The 16,306-nt window shown below is 37.8% G+C and overlaps 1 protein-coding gene across 5 annotated transcripts in view; it reads left to right on the plus strand.

Annotated features, from left to right (window-relative positions):
* Positions 1-16,306, plus strand: part of ABCB4 (ATP binding cassette subfamily B member 4) — a 68,104-nt gene that overhangs the window by 19,266 nt on the left and 32,532 nt on the right. For 4 of the 5 annotated variants that reach the window (XM_053926582.2, XM_053926580.2, XM_045194269.3 and 1 more), the window contains 8 exons: positions 53-177; positions 2,668-2,839; positions 4,923-5,036; positions 6,109-6,219; positions 7,674-7,799; positions 10,437-10,640; positions 11,001-11,171; positions 15,202-15,363. In XM_053926582.2, the coding sequence (XP_053782557.1) occupies positions 53-177; positions 2,668-2,839; positions 4,923-5,036; positions 6,109-6,219; positions 7,674-7,799; positions 10,437-10,640; positions 11,001-11,171; positions 15,202-15,363 (1,185 nt within the window). Of the gene's footprint in view, positions 1-52; positions 178-2,667; positions 2,840-4,922; positions 5,037-6,108; positions 6,220-7,671; positions 7,800-10,436; positions 10,641-11,000; positions 11,172-15,201; positions 15,364-16,306 lie in introns of those variants that run through there. The other variant, XM_053926583.2, reaches the window with a different exon arrangement.

Raw genomic sequence — 16,306 nt, forward strand, 5'->3', positions numbered from 1 at the left:
CCTTTTAACTTTTCTCCCCATACAAAATCACGGATGTTTCTCTTCTGTCCAGATACTCTCGGCATTCAGTGACAAAGAACTAGCCGCGTATGCGAAAGCAGGAGCTGTGGCAGAGGAGGCTCTGGGGGCCATCCGGACCGTGATAGCTTTTGGGGGCCAAAACAAAGAGCTGGAAAGGTCAGGAAGGTTCTTTGTCCACTGGTTCAAAGAACCCACTTTCACGTTTTGTTGCTCATTCTTTTGTGGTATGTACTCATCACTTTTCTTTCCCTCATATTAAAACTCCCCCACAAAACACAGGCACCCTTCACCGACGGCTAGAGTTTAATGTCACTCTGAAACAGGGTTCTGACCCTCTTATGGTCCATGGACTATTTTGGCGGTCTTCCTCCTTAGAATAATGATTTCAAATGCATAAAACAAAATACATAGGATAACAAAGGAAACCAATGGTATTGAAGTCCAGTTATCATAATGTTTTTAAATTGTGGTATAGTAAAAATGTGTCTCTCTTGTTGGCATGACATATTAAGTAATAAGAGCGAATTATGGTTCTCATAGCTACTATAGTTCCAAAGTAGGGATGTGGGTAAAAGATATTTCAAGATATTTGTAGCTATTATAACATGATATAAAAATGATATGGGATTTCTATTGGCAACAAAGTCACAGTTATTGCTAATTCTACAGTGGTGTTGCCTGCATTGATAACAAAAGGAAATGCTAAATTTCAGTTAGTGGTTAATGATAATAAATATGTAATTTTTCCCCATTCAAGTTCCCAGGTCAAGTACCTCTGCTCTAAAGGAACTTGATACATAAAAAACCTAAATAGCAGAACAAAGGCCACTGCTGAAGGGTACTCCCTCCACTTTACTCAAATGTCCCCAACCAGTTTTCTCTAAATAATAACATCTCCTGATATAACCAAAGTATAATTCTGTGTAAAGCATTTTCTTTTGCTTTTCTGTGGGACTTCTGATACCCACACTTCTGAAATAGAAATCTTGGACATTCTCCAGCATTAAAAGCCAAGGTTTTCTAGTTTTCTCCATTTTGTTTTCTATTTTTCTACCCTTAAGTCCTCTCCGAAACCACTGTGTTCCTGGTTCTCTAACCTCTCCCTTTTTCTCTCTTACGCTGCTTCCTGTACACAATAGCCCACACAGACCACACTAACTCTCAGTTGGACCTCAGGATGTGAGTGTAATCAGTGCTGCTCCATTAGCTGCAGCAAGCAAGCCGCCCAAGTGAAGGTAATTACAGCATGTCCACCACTGTCACCGGAGCTTTGTGCCACACTGGGGCCGTGTAAATCTGCCTGCACTGCCTGGAGGCCAGCCCAGGACTAATGCTGGTGCCGGACCTGGCCTGCTCCCCGTCTCCACAGGGACGCAGCTCCGCCGAGTGAGGCCGGCGCCCAGCCCCAGGAAAGGATGCTGAAGAGTTGGGTGCTTCAAGTAACTACAAAGACAAACACTTTTTGTGGCAGCATATATTCTGTACAAACTAATAAATTCTCAACATCTTATTTGGTTAACTAAAAAAATATATGTTTGTTTTTTGTTAGAAGCAGAAACATTCTATTTTATGTGATATTTTCCCCAAAGACTCATTGTATATCCATTGGTGCTTTTTTCCCCCTGAATTTAGGGAGCCAAAAGTAAAATTTACATACTCTCTCTGTGTCTAGCATGGAGAGGTAGATTTAATTTAAATTGATGTTAAAAAATATTTCAGTTTAACAGAACCATTCAAGACATTTGTACCTTAGTATCAAATCCTAGAAGCCAGTAATATGAATTTTAATAACTATGCAAAAATATGATAATAATACAATGAACAATATCTGGAAAGAGGTTAGATAAACTCAAGAACATCTTGAGATCATCTGATAATGGGAATACTAGTGGGAATAGGAATTGTTAGGTTTGCCAACTATGTGCCAGCACTATACTAACTACTTTCTCTAAGTACCTGTCATTTTCACAATTACCTTGCAAGGTAGGCATTGTTAACTTCATTTTACAGATGATAAAACTAAAATCTAGAAAAATCGAGTAAGAACCTGTATCCCGCAAGTAAGGACCACTTTATAACCTTGTACTGTGGCTTGACAGTTGAAGGTCAATTGATCAAAAAAAAAAAACAATAAAAAAGTAAAGATCTAAGTTTAAGAACATGTAAAATTCCTGTCCCTCACCCACTGTGGCAATAGAGGATGGATTTTCTTTTCTCTAGAGAAGAGAAGTTGAGTTGTGTTAAGAATCTAACTATTTTAAGTGTCCTGAAAAGTATTTACATTTTGCTGTGATTTTTGGTTGACTTGGTTTCACTCCTTCCACCTTAACCTTGATGTGTGATGCTGGCCGTGAAGGTGATGATGAGGCTCTTCATATCCCAGCTGTGGGCACACTGTTTGGATGGGTGAGGACCAAAGGAGATGGGTCCAGGCCAGTAAAGAGAAGGCACAGACAGGTTCTAGCCCTATCTAGCCCTGTCTCTCTGGTCCTGAGTGGGCTCACTTTCCAGGAAACTGGGTCTCCCCCAGAGATTTCTTAACTTTAATGGCTTTGTTTTTTAAACCTCCAACTACACAGGAGGTGAATATGGCTCCAATCATGGATTGTTTACTTATTATGACGTCTCCCCCTCATTTTCTGGTAGGTATCAGAAACATCTAGAAAATGCCAAAAAGATTGGAATTAAAAAAGCTATTTCGGCAAACATTTCCATGGGCATTGCCTTCCTGTTAATCTATGCATCGTACGCGCTGGCGTTCTGGTACGGATCCACGCTGGTCATAGCCAAAGAATACACTCTGGGCAATGCGATGACAGTGAGTAGTTTCCCCCATGTGCATCTGAAAACGTTGTTTTAGCCAAACACCTTTTCCTTACTCTCATATTCCTCCCTTTTGAAGAATGAGCCATGATCATAGGCTTTTTTCTTTTGGTGGATCTTTGCTCTGTCCTGTGGGCAGAGTTGGCTTCTAGAATCCACAAGGTATAATTATGGGTGGGGGCAAGAGAATAGCATGAAGTAGGGCTGATTGAGAAATGTATGCAACATATAAAAGGAAATAAAAGTTGAATAAATTTGTCAACGAACAAATGTGGATCGGAATCATCCTCATTCTCCCTTGATTTTCATTACATGAGAAAGTAAACGTTCTTGTAAACAGGTCATGTAGTGAGGGAATGTTAAGTTTACATAATCTAAAACATCAGCTCTATGAAACATGAGATGAAAAGTTATTTTAGTTTCTTTTTCTCAAAATGGAAATAGCTTTACTTTAGGATTATAAAAATAATATATACTAGTTATAAAATGATTAGAATACAGAATTTTAAAAATTGGTTACAATTACTTATAATTAATAATTCATCTACATTTAATGATAACTTTTGTTGTATATCTTCCAGTTCATTTTCTATATGTAAATGCATTTTTTTTGTTTCAAAACTGGGATGGTATTATGGACATCATTTTGTAACTATTTTTAAAAACTAGAAATATTTTGTGACCATCTTTCCATGTCGGTGACACTCAGAACAACATGTGACCATTCAAACAGTGATCTTTTAAAACGTGAACTTCCCTATTTTTATGAGCAGAAGATACTGAACACAGCGAGGCCCATTGCTGATGACATGGGGCCGTTGTGAAGATTAATCACTTCAAACTGTTTTCTCCAGCGCAGCCTTCAGACTCCATTGAGCTGTTGAGGGCTGTTTGGCTGGATGAACTTTCAGAATTGCCGTGCCTTTCTTTTCTCTCATTTTGGTCTCCTCTCTGATTGTTAGCTTAGAAGCTTTCCACTTTTCTTCAGTTTCTTGCTTGCTGACTTTTATGAAGAAAGGAGACTGAACCCTGATTTTGCTGTGCACGTTTGGTGATGAGTTGTCGGCTCTGGCCTTGTCTCCTCCTTTGCAGCCTGTGGGCAGTGGCAGCGCCCCAGTCAGGCTGGAGAGCGCTCTCTCTCCGTGGTGCAGGGGCCCAGCAACGCCCTGTGCATAAGGCCTCCAGTGCATTGCTTTGGTAACATCTATATTGATAGAGGCTTTTTTCCTTCTTACTGGTTCTTATCTGTGTTGCAGACAGTGGAGAGATAGTGAGGGATATTTGAGTTCTGGTTATGGGTAGTGTTATTGTTTCTGTCTTCTGAGAAAAGCCAAATTATATGTGAAAGTTTCACCATGCCCAGAGAGACAGGAGTAATTTCTCTTCATTTGTTTTCCTCAAATTAGCATAATTTGAATTATGCTAATAATCCATATTCCTGAGGCTATATCCTTGGCTTTTCTATATCAATTGATTTTCCTAGTAGAAAAATATAAAGGAAAAAGTGTTAAGTTTTGTGTGGCATAGTACAAAACTTACAGAATAATTGTGTAAAGGAATTATTAATCAGTGCACACAGGTGTAATTTAGTGTTTTATAATGTATGGACTAATTCTTATATTTAAAATCTTATTAAAATATGTATGTAAAATGGTACTTTTTAAGGAAAATTCCATGGGGTCAGTATCTACCATGTTTCATCTTGAGCATTCTGTATATTCTATATATATAGTTAGAAAAAAATCAGAATAATAATACTGATGAAAAATGCTTCCCTCTGGTTGCACTAGCATCAGAATCACGGAAATAGGGTTGAAAAATCTTTCTAGCTCTGTAAGTTCAGAAGAAGAGAAATAGATAGTTTGGCAAGCTACACAAATATTTTTGAGGTTGAAGAAAATCATTTGTACAATGAAATACTTTAGTAACCTTCTAAAATTTGTTCTTTTGCTAAAAAAAATTTAAAAGGTTAAACTTGAACTCAATCCTTTGTATAGTGTGTGCTTCCAACAAATCATATTTGAGATAATGGACCCCCAAGTGGGGCTGTTAACTTTTCCTCACGTTCTTTTGCTCAGGTCTTTTTTTCAATTCTGATTGGAGCTTTCAGTGTTGGACAGGCTGCCCCGTGTATTGACGCTTTTGCCAATGCAAGAGGAGCTGCATATGTGATCTTTGCTATTATAGACAATGTGAGTTATTGATTACTTTGCTGCTGAGAAATTCCTTGAGGTTTGAGTAATTACATCTGGCTTTAGGTTAAATATCATGTGAAAATTAATTATGTGACGTTAACAACCTTTTCTTGGTAATGAATGAAATAAAAAGCCTCATTAATATTCTAAAAGTTTATCTTTAAATAATATAATAATCCTGACCCCATTCTGGAAAGGTACATCTGTACTTGTGTTATTATTAGAGTTCAGAGCAAAGACGTTTGTCTTCCTAGCTTTTTTCTCCTTCTCTCTTTCATTTTGTAGCCGGAATGAGAATATTATGATTTCTATACAGGATGAGTGGGTGGAAAAATTATTGGTGGGACCAGAATTGACAGTATGTTTTGCTGGGTTGCCCTAAAAAGAAAATGACCACTGTATGTTTGATATAATTTTGAATCGACTATGTTGAATAAGTTGTACTGGCTGCAGTGGAATAAAGAAAATAGTTTTTACATATTTAAATATGTCACTGTTTATGTACGAACTCCACAGAAGATAACTGAAATTTGATCATTTAATCCAAGTGATTCCTCCTGCTTCATTGATCTGAGTTATGAGAAAAGTGCTCAGCTTCCAAATGCATTGAAAGTTTACATTGTCCCTCAATACCTTGGCTCGAACCAATTGTTCAGTCTTCTCAACCCAATCCATTACATTTATTATTTAGGAAAAGCTAATTTTCACTAAAGGATGAAACACCTGGCTATGTCAATTGTAGTATGTTTTTGTTGTATAAACATGCATATCTGACCATTTACAAAATTTATAAAGATATGCCAAAATCTTAAACTGAAATATTGTATGAAAAAAAATGAGTATATCCCTTATGTTCTTTTAAGGAAATGCCTGTTTTCTGAGAATGAACATTTCCTTAAACACACACACACACACACACATGCACGCACAATCTTTACCTTGGGTTCTCTTTTGTGAGGGAGATTGTACCATTCCAGGCCTTATTTGGGGGATTTGCTGAATGATATTCCTTAGAAAATGCGATTGTTTATTCTGTTATGGAATAGTCATTGAATTTTGTTTTATTTAGAATCCTAAAATTGACAGTTTTTCAGAGAGAGGACACAAACCAGACAACATCAAAGGGAATTTGGAGTTCAATGATGTTCATTTTTCTTACCCAGCTCGTGCTAATGTCAAGGTACCGTAGATAATATTTACAGGAATTCCCAAAACTGACTGATTGTTTAATCATCTTAAGTAACCTAGAGAATCTAATATTCTGATATTTATGTGGCTTTTCCTTTTGGGGTTATATTCCTTTATTTGATAGTGTTTTTAATGAAGAAGTTGGAAGTTTTATTATTAAACTGTTCCTTGTTTTCCTGTAAGGCTGTTGCTTCACCGTATAAAAATCACACCAGCAAATGCAGTATACTGCAAATTTAAGGTGGTATGTTCATCATCTGACACTGTTAACAAACTTTTCTCCACTGCCAGTTATTCCCAATGGGAAGATCACTCAGTATTTTGACCCAAATCTAGAGACAGATGTAAGCAAGTTACCATACATGGTGAGGCGAAAGTAAGTTTACAGTTATGAGTGTGCAAAACAGAGTTTATTCTTGTATTATTTATTAATTGTTGTATTATTTTCCATATGAACAACTATAAACCTACTTTTGCCCCAAGTTGTATTATGTAAGGCTTATAATAACAATGTTATCTTTGAATTACATAACTTCTATAGCTAAATTTTACAACCGATAATTTCAGGAATCCTGAATATTATAAGTGTAGCCTAGCCTAAAAATCATAAGGTGTTAGAAAAAGGTGCATATTGTGTTTATCTGCAGTTGTTAGAAAGTTAAGGTTATTTTCTTCCAGTAACACTGTAAATAGCTACTTTTTCCATTGGTATTACCAAAAGTCGCTATTTTAAATCTTCTCTTCACCGCTAATTTAATACAACTATGCTAGATTAAGCTGTTTCATATTATTTTATTTGGGGGGCGGGGGTTTTCCGTTTTCAGTCCTCAATAGATTTTATGTATTTCTCATGCTTCTTTCCACACATTAGTTCCTCTAGTTCTGTAGGGGTGCTCAGTGTCATCTTGATCAGCCTATCATCTTCATCACAAGTTTTGTTAAGTCCTGGATTTTTTGCAAGAGCCTCATTAATTTCAGTTACTTCCGATAGAGGAGAATCTTGTTCACTCGCAGCTTCTGCACTTTCCAAAGCACCAGACCTATCTAGTTTGTTCAATTTTGTCCCAACTTCAGGCAGACTACAGCAAACATCTCCCAGTGCTTCCTGTGCAAAATTGCTGATTCTCACTATTCTGATACCATTTTCGGTTATTATCCATTTGTGTCACTCCCTGAGAGTAGACGGGGTGGGGGTGGGCGCCAGGGCACAGCATCTCACAACGCCTGCCCTCAGGCCCCAGGGCCACAGTCTGCAGGCTCTGTGCTGCTCCTAGCGCCACGTTAGCAGGAGTGTGGTGGCCTGGTGATGGTGCGCAGCTCCTCAGCCACCCTGGGTCCTTGGGGGGTGGAACCTATTTGATAGTTTTTCACATTTGAAATTGAATCAAATGACTCCCCTTTTAGAATTTTGTTGTGAAGTGTTCTTTTTCTCCATTTTCCTCACAGATCTTGAAGGGCCTCAACCTGAAGGTCCAGAGTGGGCAGACGGTGGCCCTGGTTGGGAACAGTGGCTGTGGGAAAAGCACGACGGTGCAGCTGATACAGAGGCTCTACGACCCTGATGAGGGTATGGTAAGTGGGAAGAACCAAGCCCTCCAAACTGGGAAGCTGGGTACCACTGAGCCCATTGGAACTGTGTTTTAGTCACAAATTTGCACGTGAATGCAATTTTGGTCAAAGGGCTATGGAATTGCCATGTATTTGGATAATGCATTCAAACTTTAGGGCTGCTTTAATGAAAGTATTCAAGATGATAAAAGCCAAAGAATCTACCCAACACTCCTTTCTGTTACAACTAAGCTCTTCATAACCCACTAAATCACCAGAAACCGTCACCCAGCCACTGAGAAAATTATGTTTAAGGAGTGATTGGGTTTGGCCAAAAATATTTCATATTGCTCTTGTTGACAGTTTGGTAGTCAGGATTACAAGAAATCTTAGGACAGTAATTCAGTTCATCGAAGACAGTTGAGTTTTCTTCAATGTTGGAATATCTGAAGGGGAAAGTGGGATAGTCTCGTAAGAAATTTTGGAAACATGGGGGACAATAATAGCCTAGGGTATATGGGTATATTTTTTCTTTGCCTCTTCAAAATTGTATTATAAATTCAAACCTACAGAAAAGTTGCATGTAGGGAACTCACTACAGCCTTCACCCGTATTTACTAATTGCTTGTATTTTGACGCCTTCACTTTATCGTCCTCTCTCTCTTTGCATGGAAACACAGACACACATATATGCGCATACACATGTATTTTTTTTTCTGAACCTTTGAAAGTAAGAAGGGCATCATTTCCCTTAACCCCTACATACTTCAGAATACATTTTATAAGGAAAGACGTTCTTTTATATAACCACAAAACAATGATCAAAAGTAGTAATTTAACGCTAATATAATACTAACCCACAATGTATATATTAAAATTTTACCATTTTAATACATTGGGTTTATGTGCTATGAAAGTATATTATTATGGAAACAGATAATTGTAAGTTACAAAAAAATATATATTAAAAAGTCATCGAAGTAGAAGTTATAGGAATTAATACAAAGTTTTTCTAGGACACATACGTTACTTATTTATTTAATAAAATTAATAAACATTCCTGGAAATATCTGATATTACTCAGGATGAACACAGGTGCCCATCCTCATTTACTAAAGCAAACTAAGTTGTTTCAAGTGTAAACATTTTTCTTTATTTTTTGAAAAAGAACCTAGCAAAATACTAACCATGAGGATAAGCATTTGAAAATATTTTATTTTTAAAATTATTCCTGGAGTATTACATACATTTTTAGAAAATATACATGTCAGCAGGAAAAAGAAAAGTCTTCAGAAATTCCATAACTCAGAGATATTCATGGTTCACATCATGATATAACAATTTTCTTCCACTAAAACTATGGAAGAAATGCCCAGTAGTCTAGTCAATTAATTCAATTTTTCTTAAACCTCTCTCCAATATAAGTCAGTAAAACTGTAATAAAGGAAAGCTATAAATTGGAACAAGTGATTTATGATATATATGGGAAAACTATTATATTTAATATTTGAGAAATTGCAGTTGACCTTCGACAATAAGGCTTGAACTGTGCAGGTCCACTTACACGCAGATAATTTTCAGTAAGCACTGTAAATGTATTTTCTCTTCCTTATACTTTTCCCAATAACAATTCATGTTCTCTGGCTTACTTTATTACAAGAATACAGTATATAACACATATAGCATACAAAATATATATTAACCAACTGTTTATGTAATGGGTAAGGCTTCTGGTAAGTGGTAAGCTATTAGTATTTAAGGTTTGGGGGAGTCAAAAGTTATTGGTGGATTTTCGACTACATGGCAGATCTGTTCCCCTAACCCCCACATTGTTCAGAGGTCAGTTCTAATAAGAATCTAAAATAGGATGTGAACATGCAAATCTTTTTGTAATAAATACAAATTTGTAAAAAGTTTCAAGAAGTGGTCATCCTCATATTTAAATATATACAAATTTAAACAAATATAAGCTACCACCTGATACCTATTAATTAGAAAAAAACAGATTAAAATGATAAACCCCAGAGCTAGTCAATTATAATGAAGCAAATATATTCACATATTCCTACTGACATTATTAAAATCTTATTAGAGGCTTGTTTATTCAACCTTTATTCAGCAAATAACGAATGCCCAACATATACTACTAATTGTAAAGGTAAGCACTTGTTACTAAAGAAGAAAAAAGTAAACCAGCCTGGTCATTCTCTACTTCTCCAGTGATTGTCCTTCCGTATTTCTGAAGGAAACCAAATACCCAGGAGGTGGCAAGTGCTAAGGTAATTTTGGTGTATTACATATAGTTAAACACCATAATGCCATCAAAATAATATGTAGACTAGGTAGGAAAGTGAACATTTTTATTCAAATTTGTAATGGTAAGAAAAACAACAATATATCAAAAATATATAAACCGAATCAATTACGTAGAATTATCCATCCATGAAAAAACTCTGAATGTAAGGTGATAAATATCAAAAAAGAGCATATACTTTTTATGTCTATTCTTGCACTTTGCTCTTTATTTCCAATTCTCATTCCTAGTCACCGAAATAAGTTCAATATTACCTAAGATTTTTTCATAACACATGAAAGAGCCTTGATGCTTTAGACATCAGATGGTTTAAAGTGTTTGATGAAAATGTTCAATGTGCTTTTCAGATTAACATCGATGGGCAGGATATTAGGACCTTTAATGTAAAGTATCTGAGGGAAATCATTGGACTAGTGAGTCAGGAGCCGGTGCTCTTTTCTACCACAATTGCTGAAAACATTCGTTATGGCCGTGGGAATGTCACCATGGAGGAAATAAAGAAAGCTGTCAAAGAAGCCAACGCCTACGAGTTTATCATGAAGTTACCGCAGGTAAATGTTTTGTTGATGTAGTTGCCCTCAAAATTAGAGTTTCCTCTCACGTGACTGAGTTCTTTCTTCAAAGGTTAAGCTAATAATGCGAGGTTGTCCAACTTTGCTAGGTCAGTCCCTCGAATTATTCAGTCGGAGGTTTAAGGACTATGGCCTGGTACATAAATCATGTAAATTTTTATACAGAGTTAGTATTGGTAGTTTTTAGGATTAGTAGGATTCAGTATTCATTTATTTTGTTATAATTGACTCATTGCAATAGTCATAATGAATCTTATGTTGTCTTCATGAATTTCTAGACTCCATAGCCTTTTCTATTTAAAATACTTCAACAGCTCTTCCATGCTTTCTGTGTTGTAGAAATTTGACACCCTGGTTGGAGAGAGAGGGGCCCAGCTGAGTGGCGGACAGAAACAGAGAATCGCCATCGCTCGAGCCCTGGTTCGCAACCCCAAGATCCTCCTGCTGGATGAGGCCACATCGGCCTTGGACACTGAGAGTGAAGCTGAGGTACAGGCGGCTTTGGATAAGGTCAGTAGACACAAAACACCTGAAGGACCACCAAGTTGAAACTTCATGAAAATTCTTGCTAATGCTTTGTGAGTGCAGGTTGAAAAACATGAAAGCAAATGAAGCTTTCTCCGCGGGCTTTATTGATTTCTCTGCTCTGTCAGGTCAAATTGCAGAGGTGGCTGTTTCATTAATTGGCTTGCTTTGACTAAGGTAAAGGGAGCTGAAAGCCAGGACTATGCAATGGGTGACTCATCTTTGCTTTTTCCTTGCAGATAGGTTATTACTTTGATCCAAAGTAGTTGTGTAAAAATCTGCAAAAAAAATCTGGTTACCTAGACACTGGTCTCACTGCACAACAGTCAAAATACTTGCCTTATTTTGTAGGTTGTAACATCATCTTTATTCATAAGGGCAAATGGATGATTTTCCAGAAATAAAGTTCAACTTGTGTTTTTCTAAGCATGTAAAAAATAATCAACACATTTTAAGGATGCTGACCTCATGTACCTGGCTCATGTATTCTGAATTTTTAACTATCATCTTTAAGCTGAAACTTCACAAGAGGAACCTTTTCTTAGGCCCCGGCTGCATGGCTCAGTTGGTTGGAGCATTGTTCTGTGCGCCGGGAGGTTGGCAGTTTGATTCCTGGTCAGGACACATGCCTAGGTTGTGGGTTCGATCCATGATTGGGGTGCATGCAGGAGGCAACCAACCTATGTTTCTCTCTCTCTCCCTCTCTCTTGAAAAGTTAATGGACATATTCTTGGGTGAGGATTAAAAAAAAAAAACCCTTATCTTAGGACACTTCAGTGCTGATGTCATCTGTGATAACAACAAAGTGTAAAAACAGAGTCAGATGACACTATATAAATGAATGTAAAGATCTCAAGATAAGATCTTTTAAATATGAGATCTTAAAGAATACAAAAGCAGATTTGATATTTTGATTTTTTCAAGTAAATCAATAGCCACGGAGTTTCACACCTGCATGCCTTCTCTTGCTCATAGAGTCACCATACAGGAGGGGTAAGAAAAGAACCAACAGTTAGCCTCCATGGAGATTTTGTGAAATGATTCCAAAGGTTTCATTTTATGCTTTTTTCCCCAGAAGTTCCTGAAAGGCTAATGGATTAGTACCCCCTTTGTTTGGGCCTGCCTTTCATCCCTGCACATCCCAAACTAGCACAATGGCCAAATTTCTTAATAGTGGGTGTCCTTGAATCTAGGGTGTTTATTTGCAATGTGTTGTCATCATTGGAATGTCTGAGAAGCCAGGGGAAAAAATCTCTTTGTGTCAAATCTCTACTCTGGCCAGAAATTTTTGGTCAAGGGTGACAGATGATAACTTAAATTCACAAATACATAGTTTGTGTCTTCGGCACGCCAGTCAGTCACTCACAAAGCTGATTCCAATCTGTTTGGGGTTTTGTCTTTTGGGGGGTTTTTTGGTGTTGATATGGCATCAACCTGTTATCATAATGTTAACATAGCCACTGTTAGAAATTCATTGATCACTGTCACTATCATGAATATAATTAGAATGGCCATGCTTCTTCCCATATGTCTTTGGGCCAAGCCATGCAACTGCCACATCAGTAAGTATTTATGGATGCTTCTTCGGCACCTGTATACTAAAAATCAAAGAATAGTCTTAAAAACACCCAATAGAGCTGTGCTCCAGTCTTCCTTTTTATGGTTTAACTCTTTTGTATTTATTTAAACACAGCTGACTCATCTAGTTATTTTAGACCAAGGACTGAAGTCAAAAGATCACATTATTTTTTTTTTCCAGGTGGCTACACAAGTAGCTCGGTGCCATTTATTAGCTGTCCATCTTTCCCCTATTGATAGATAATGCCATATTTATCATATACTAATTCTTAATTGTTTTATCTCTCTTTCTGGACTCCATTTTGTTCTGTGGATCAAATTGCCTATTCATGTAATAGTTTCCCCCAAATTTTACTATTTTAGTTGTTGTAGCATTTTATATTTTAATTTAGAGATATTCCCCTCTCATCAAAATTTTTCAGAATTTTTATGGCTGCTCTTTTTTAAAAATTTGAGATATAATTCATATACCATGAAGTTTGCCGTCTTCATATGTACAATTCATTGGTTTTTAGTATATTCACGAGGTTTTGCAACCATCACCACCACAATGTAACTGAAGAATATTTTTATCATCCCATAAGGATACCTTGTACCCATTAGCAGTCACTCACCATTCCACTCATACCCCAGCCCCTGGCAACCACCAATCTGCTTTGTGTCTCCATAGACTTGCCTGTTCTGGACATTTTATGTCAGTGGAATCATACGGTGTGTGGCCTTTTTGGCCTTTTCCACTTGGCATCATGTTCTCAATGTCATTCACGTTGAAACATGCATCAGAGTATCATTCCTTCTTATGGTGCAATAATATCCCATTGTGTGGATATATGCATTTTGTTTATCCTTTGAACAACCAATGACCATTTTGAATTATCCCACTTTTTTGCCTCTTATGAATATAGCCTCCTATTTTTAACTACCTGGCTGAATTAGGCTATACTCTAATGACCAACCTAGCCAGGTTTTATTGCCTCAGAGTAGAAGTGGTCATGCCTGTCAGAATGGCTGCCATCAATACATCAACAAACAGCAAGTGCTGATGAGGATGTGGAGAAGAGGGAACACATGTGCACTGTTTATGGGAATGCAGATTGGTGCAGCCACTGTGGAAAGCGGTATGGAGTTACCTGAAAAAATTAAAAATGGAACTGCCTTATGGCCCAGCAATTCCACTTCTGGGAATTTATCCAAAAAACCCAAAACACTGATTCGAAACAATATATGCACTCCTATGTTCATTGCAGCATTATTTACAATTGCCAAGATCTGGAAGCAGCCCGAGTGCCCATCAGTAGATGAGTAGATAAAAAAGCGGTGGTACATTTACACAATGGAATACTTCCTGGCTGTAAAAAAGAAGGAAATATTTTCCTTTGCAACAGCATAGATAGACCTGGTAGCATTATGCTAAGTGAAATAAGCTGGTCAGAGAAAGAGAAATACCAAATGATTTCACTCATATGTGGAATCTAATGAACAAAATTATCTAGCAAACAAAATAGAAACTGACTCAGAGTTACAGAGAACAGACTGACAGCTGTCAGATGGGGGGCGGTGTTGGGAGGCTGCGTGAAAGAGGCAAAGGGATGAAGCAAAACAAACAAACAAACAAACAAAAACTCATTGAAAATAAAATAAAATCCTGTAGGAAAAAAAGAAACTATTAGCCTAATGAGCATCAAGAAGAGTAACCATTATTAATGACATAGCAGAAATAATTTGATGAGCATTTTCTAGGGTTTAAATGTCCATGAATAAACCCACCAAATCAACATGCCAGTTCACTGAACTACTTAGGGGGTGATTTGTAGATTTTAGCATGTATAAAAAAATCACTCGGGGCACTTATTAAAAATCAAACTTCCTAGCTCCACTTCAGAGGTGGTGATTCAGGTGGACTTGGAACTACATTTTTGAACCGTTCAGACCCCAAGGTACATTGTCACCTAAACTGCCTGCAGTTTAGTGCATCAGAATCACAGGTAAAATCACTTACTGCATCCCCATGTAGGGATGCATTTCAAAAGCAGCCCTACAGAAGTGACCTGGAGAAGGCTGTGGGTGCCAACAAGTCCACTAATGTGTTTCTTCTGAAGTCCATATACAGGACCAGTGCTCCTTGGTCAAGTATGACCACACTTGAGAAGGGTCAAACTTTTCTCCCATTTCTTGAGTAAAGACTGACACTACTTATGCCTCCAGAGTTACCCATCCTTGTACTGAAGGGGCTGGCCTCCTGTCTGATCCAGAGCTCAAGTCTCACTTTGACCTTTCATAGATGAATGATGCCTTTGTGCCCTAGTCACACGGGAGAGCAAGCTACTGTCTCATCAGCCGCAGACAAGTCTGCCAAGTGCTTAATTGTGCATGTTAATTGACAGTGTGTGGACATTGTAAACCTGCTGCCCTGCACGTTTGTCCTTTTCCCCTTCAGGCCAGAGAAGGCCGGACCACCATTGTGATCGCACACCGATTGTCTACAATCCGCAATGCGGACGTCATCGCCGGGTTTGAGGATGGAGTCATCGTGGAGCAGGGAAGCCACAGTGAACTGATGAAGAAGGAAGGGCTGTACTTCAAGCTTGTTAACATGCAGGTATCTGCTTCCCAGGAAGTGTTTCTGCTGTGTGCTCCTCTATATAATATTCTTTACATGATTAAAACATCACACAACTAACGTCATACTGAGGATTAAGTAGTATTCAGGAAGATACCCAAAAGTATACGTTTGAGACTTTAATTCAGAATCAGTGAAAGAGTCTGAAAGAGAAAAAGGTGAGAGAAGAGGAAAATAAAAGAAAATGCCTAAAACATTTTGAACTTATTTCTTAGGACAGAGATTCTTAATTGCCTGGGGGATGTGTTCAATAAAAGGTCCTTTCCACCATAAGATTAAGGAAGCTTCAAAGTGGTGGTAGGAGTGAGGGGGCAATGCCAGGGTCTCTAATGATTGGGGGAGGTTCTTATGTGGGGTGTTTTTTTTTACACATTTTATTTTAATTTTCTTTTTTAAGTTTTATTGTTATTCAATCACAGTTTTCTGCCTTTTCTCCCCATCCCTCCACCCCACCCCAGCCAAACCTCCCTCCCTCCCCCGCTTCCACCCTCCCCCTTGATTTTGTCCATGTGTCCTTTATAGTAGTTCCTGTAAGCCCCTCTCCCCACTATCCCCTCCCCACTCCCCTCTGGCTTTTGTTACATTGTTCTTAACTTCAATGTCTCTGGTTATATTTTGTTCTTATGTGGTTTTAAATGCTCCCCAGATGACCCTAATACAGCGCCATGTCACTGGGAATACAGGCCTACTCCAGAGACACTGAGGGTTTGGTTCTGGCCACTGACTTACTGCTAGTGTCACAAAGAGGTGATCCTAATCTTTTTTTCTGGTGGAGGGTCTTGCCTTCAATTTGTAAAAAATATACTACCTGTGAAGCACAGTAAAGTGAAGTGTGGTGAAAACGGGGTATGCCTACAGTCTGTTTTTAAATTGTATGCTCACAGTTTTAAACGGGGTATGCTTACAGTTTGTTAAAAAAATT

The sequence above is a fragment of the Desmodus rotundus genome, chromosome 6 (assembly GCF_022682495.2).
Source record: "Desmodus rotundus isolate HL8 chromosome 6, HLdesRot8A.1, whole genome shotgun sequence".
Taxonomy (NCBI): Eukaryota; Metazoa; Chordata; class Mammalia; order Chiroptera; family Phyllostomidae; genus Desmodus; species Desmodus rotundus.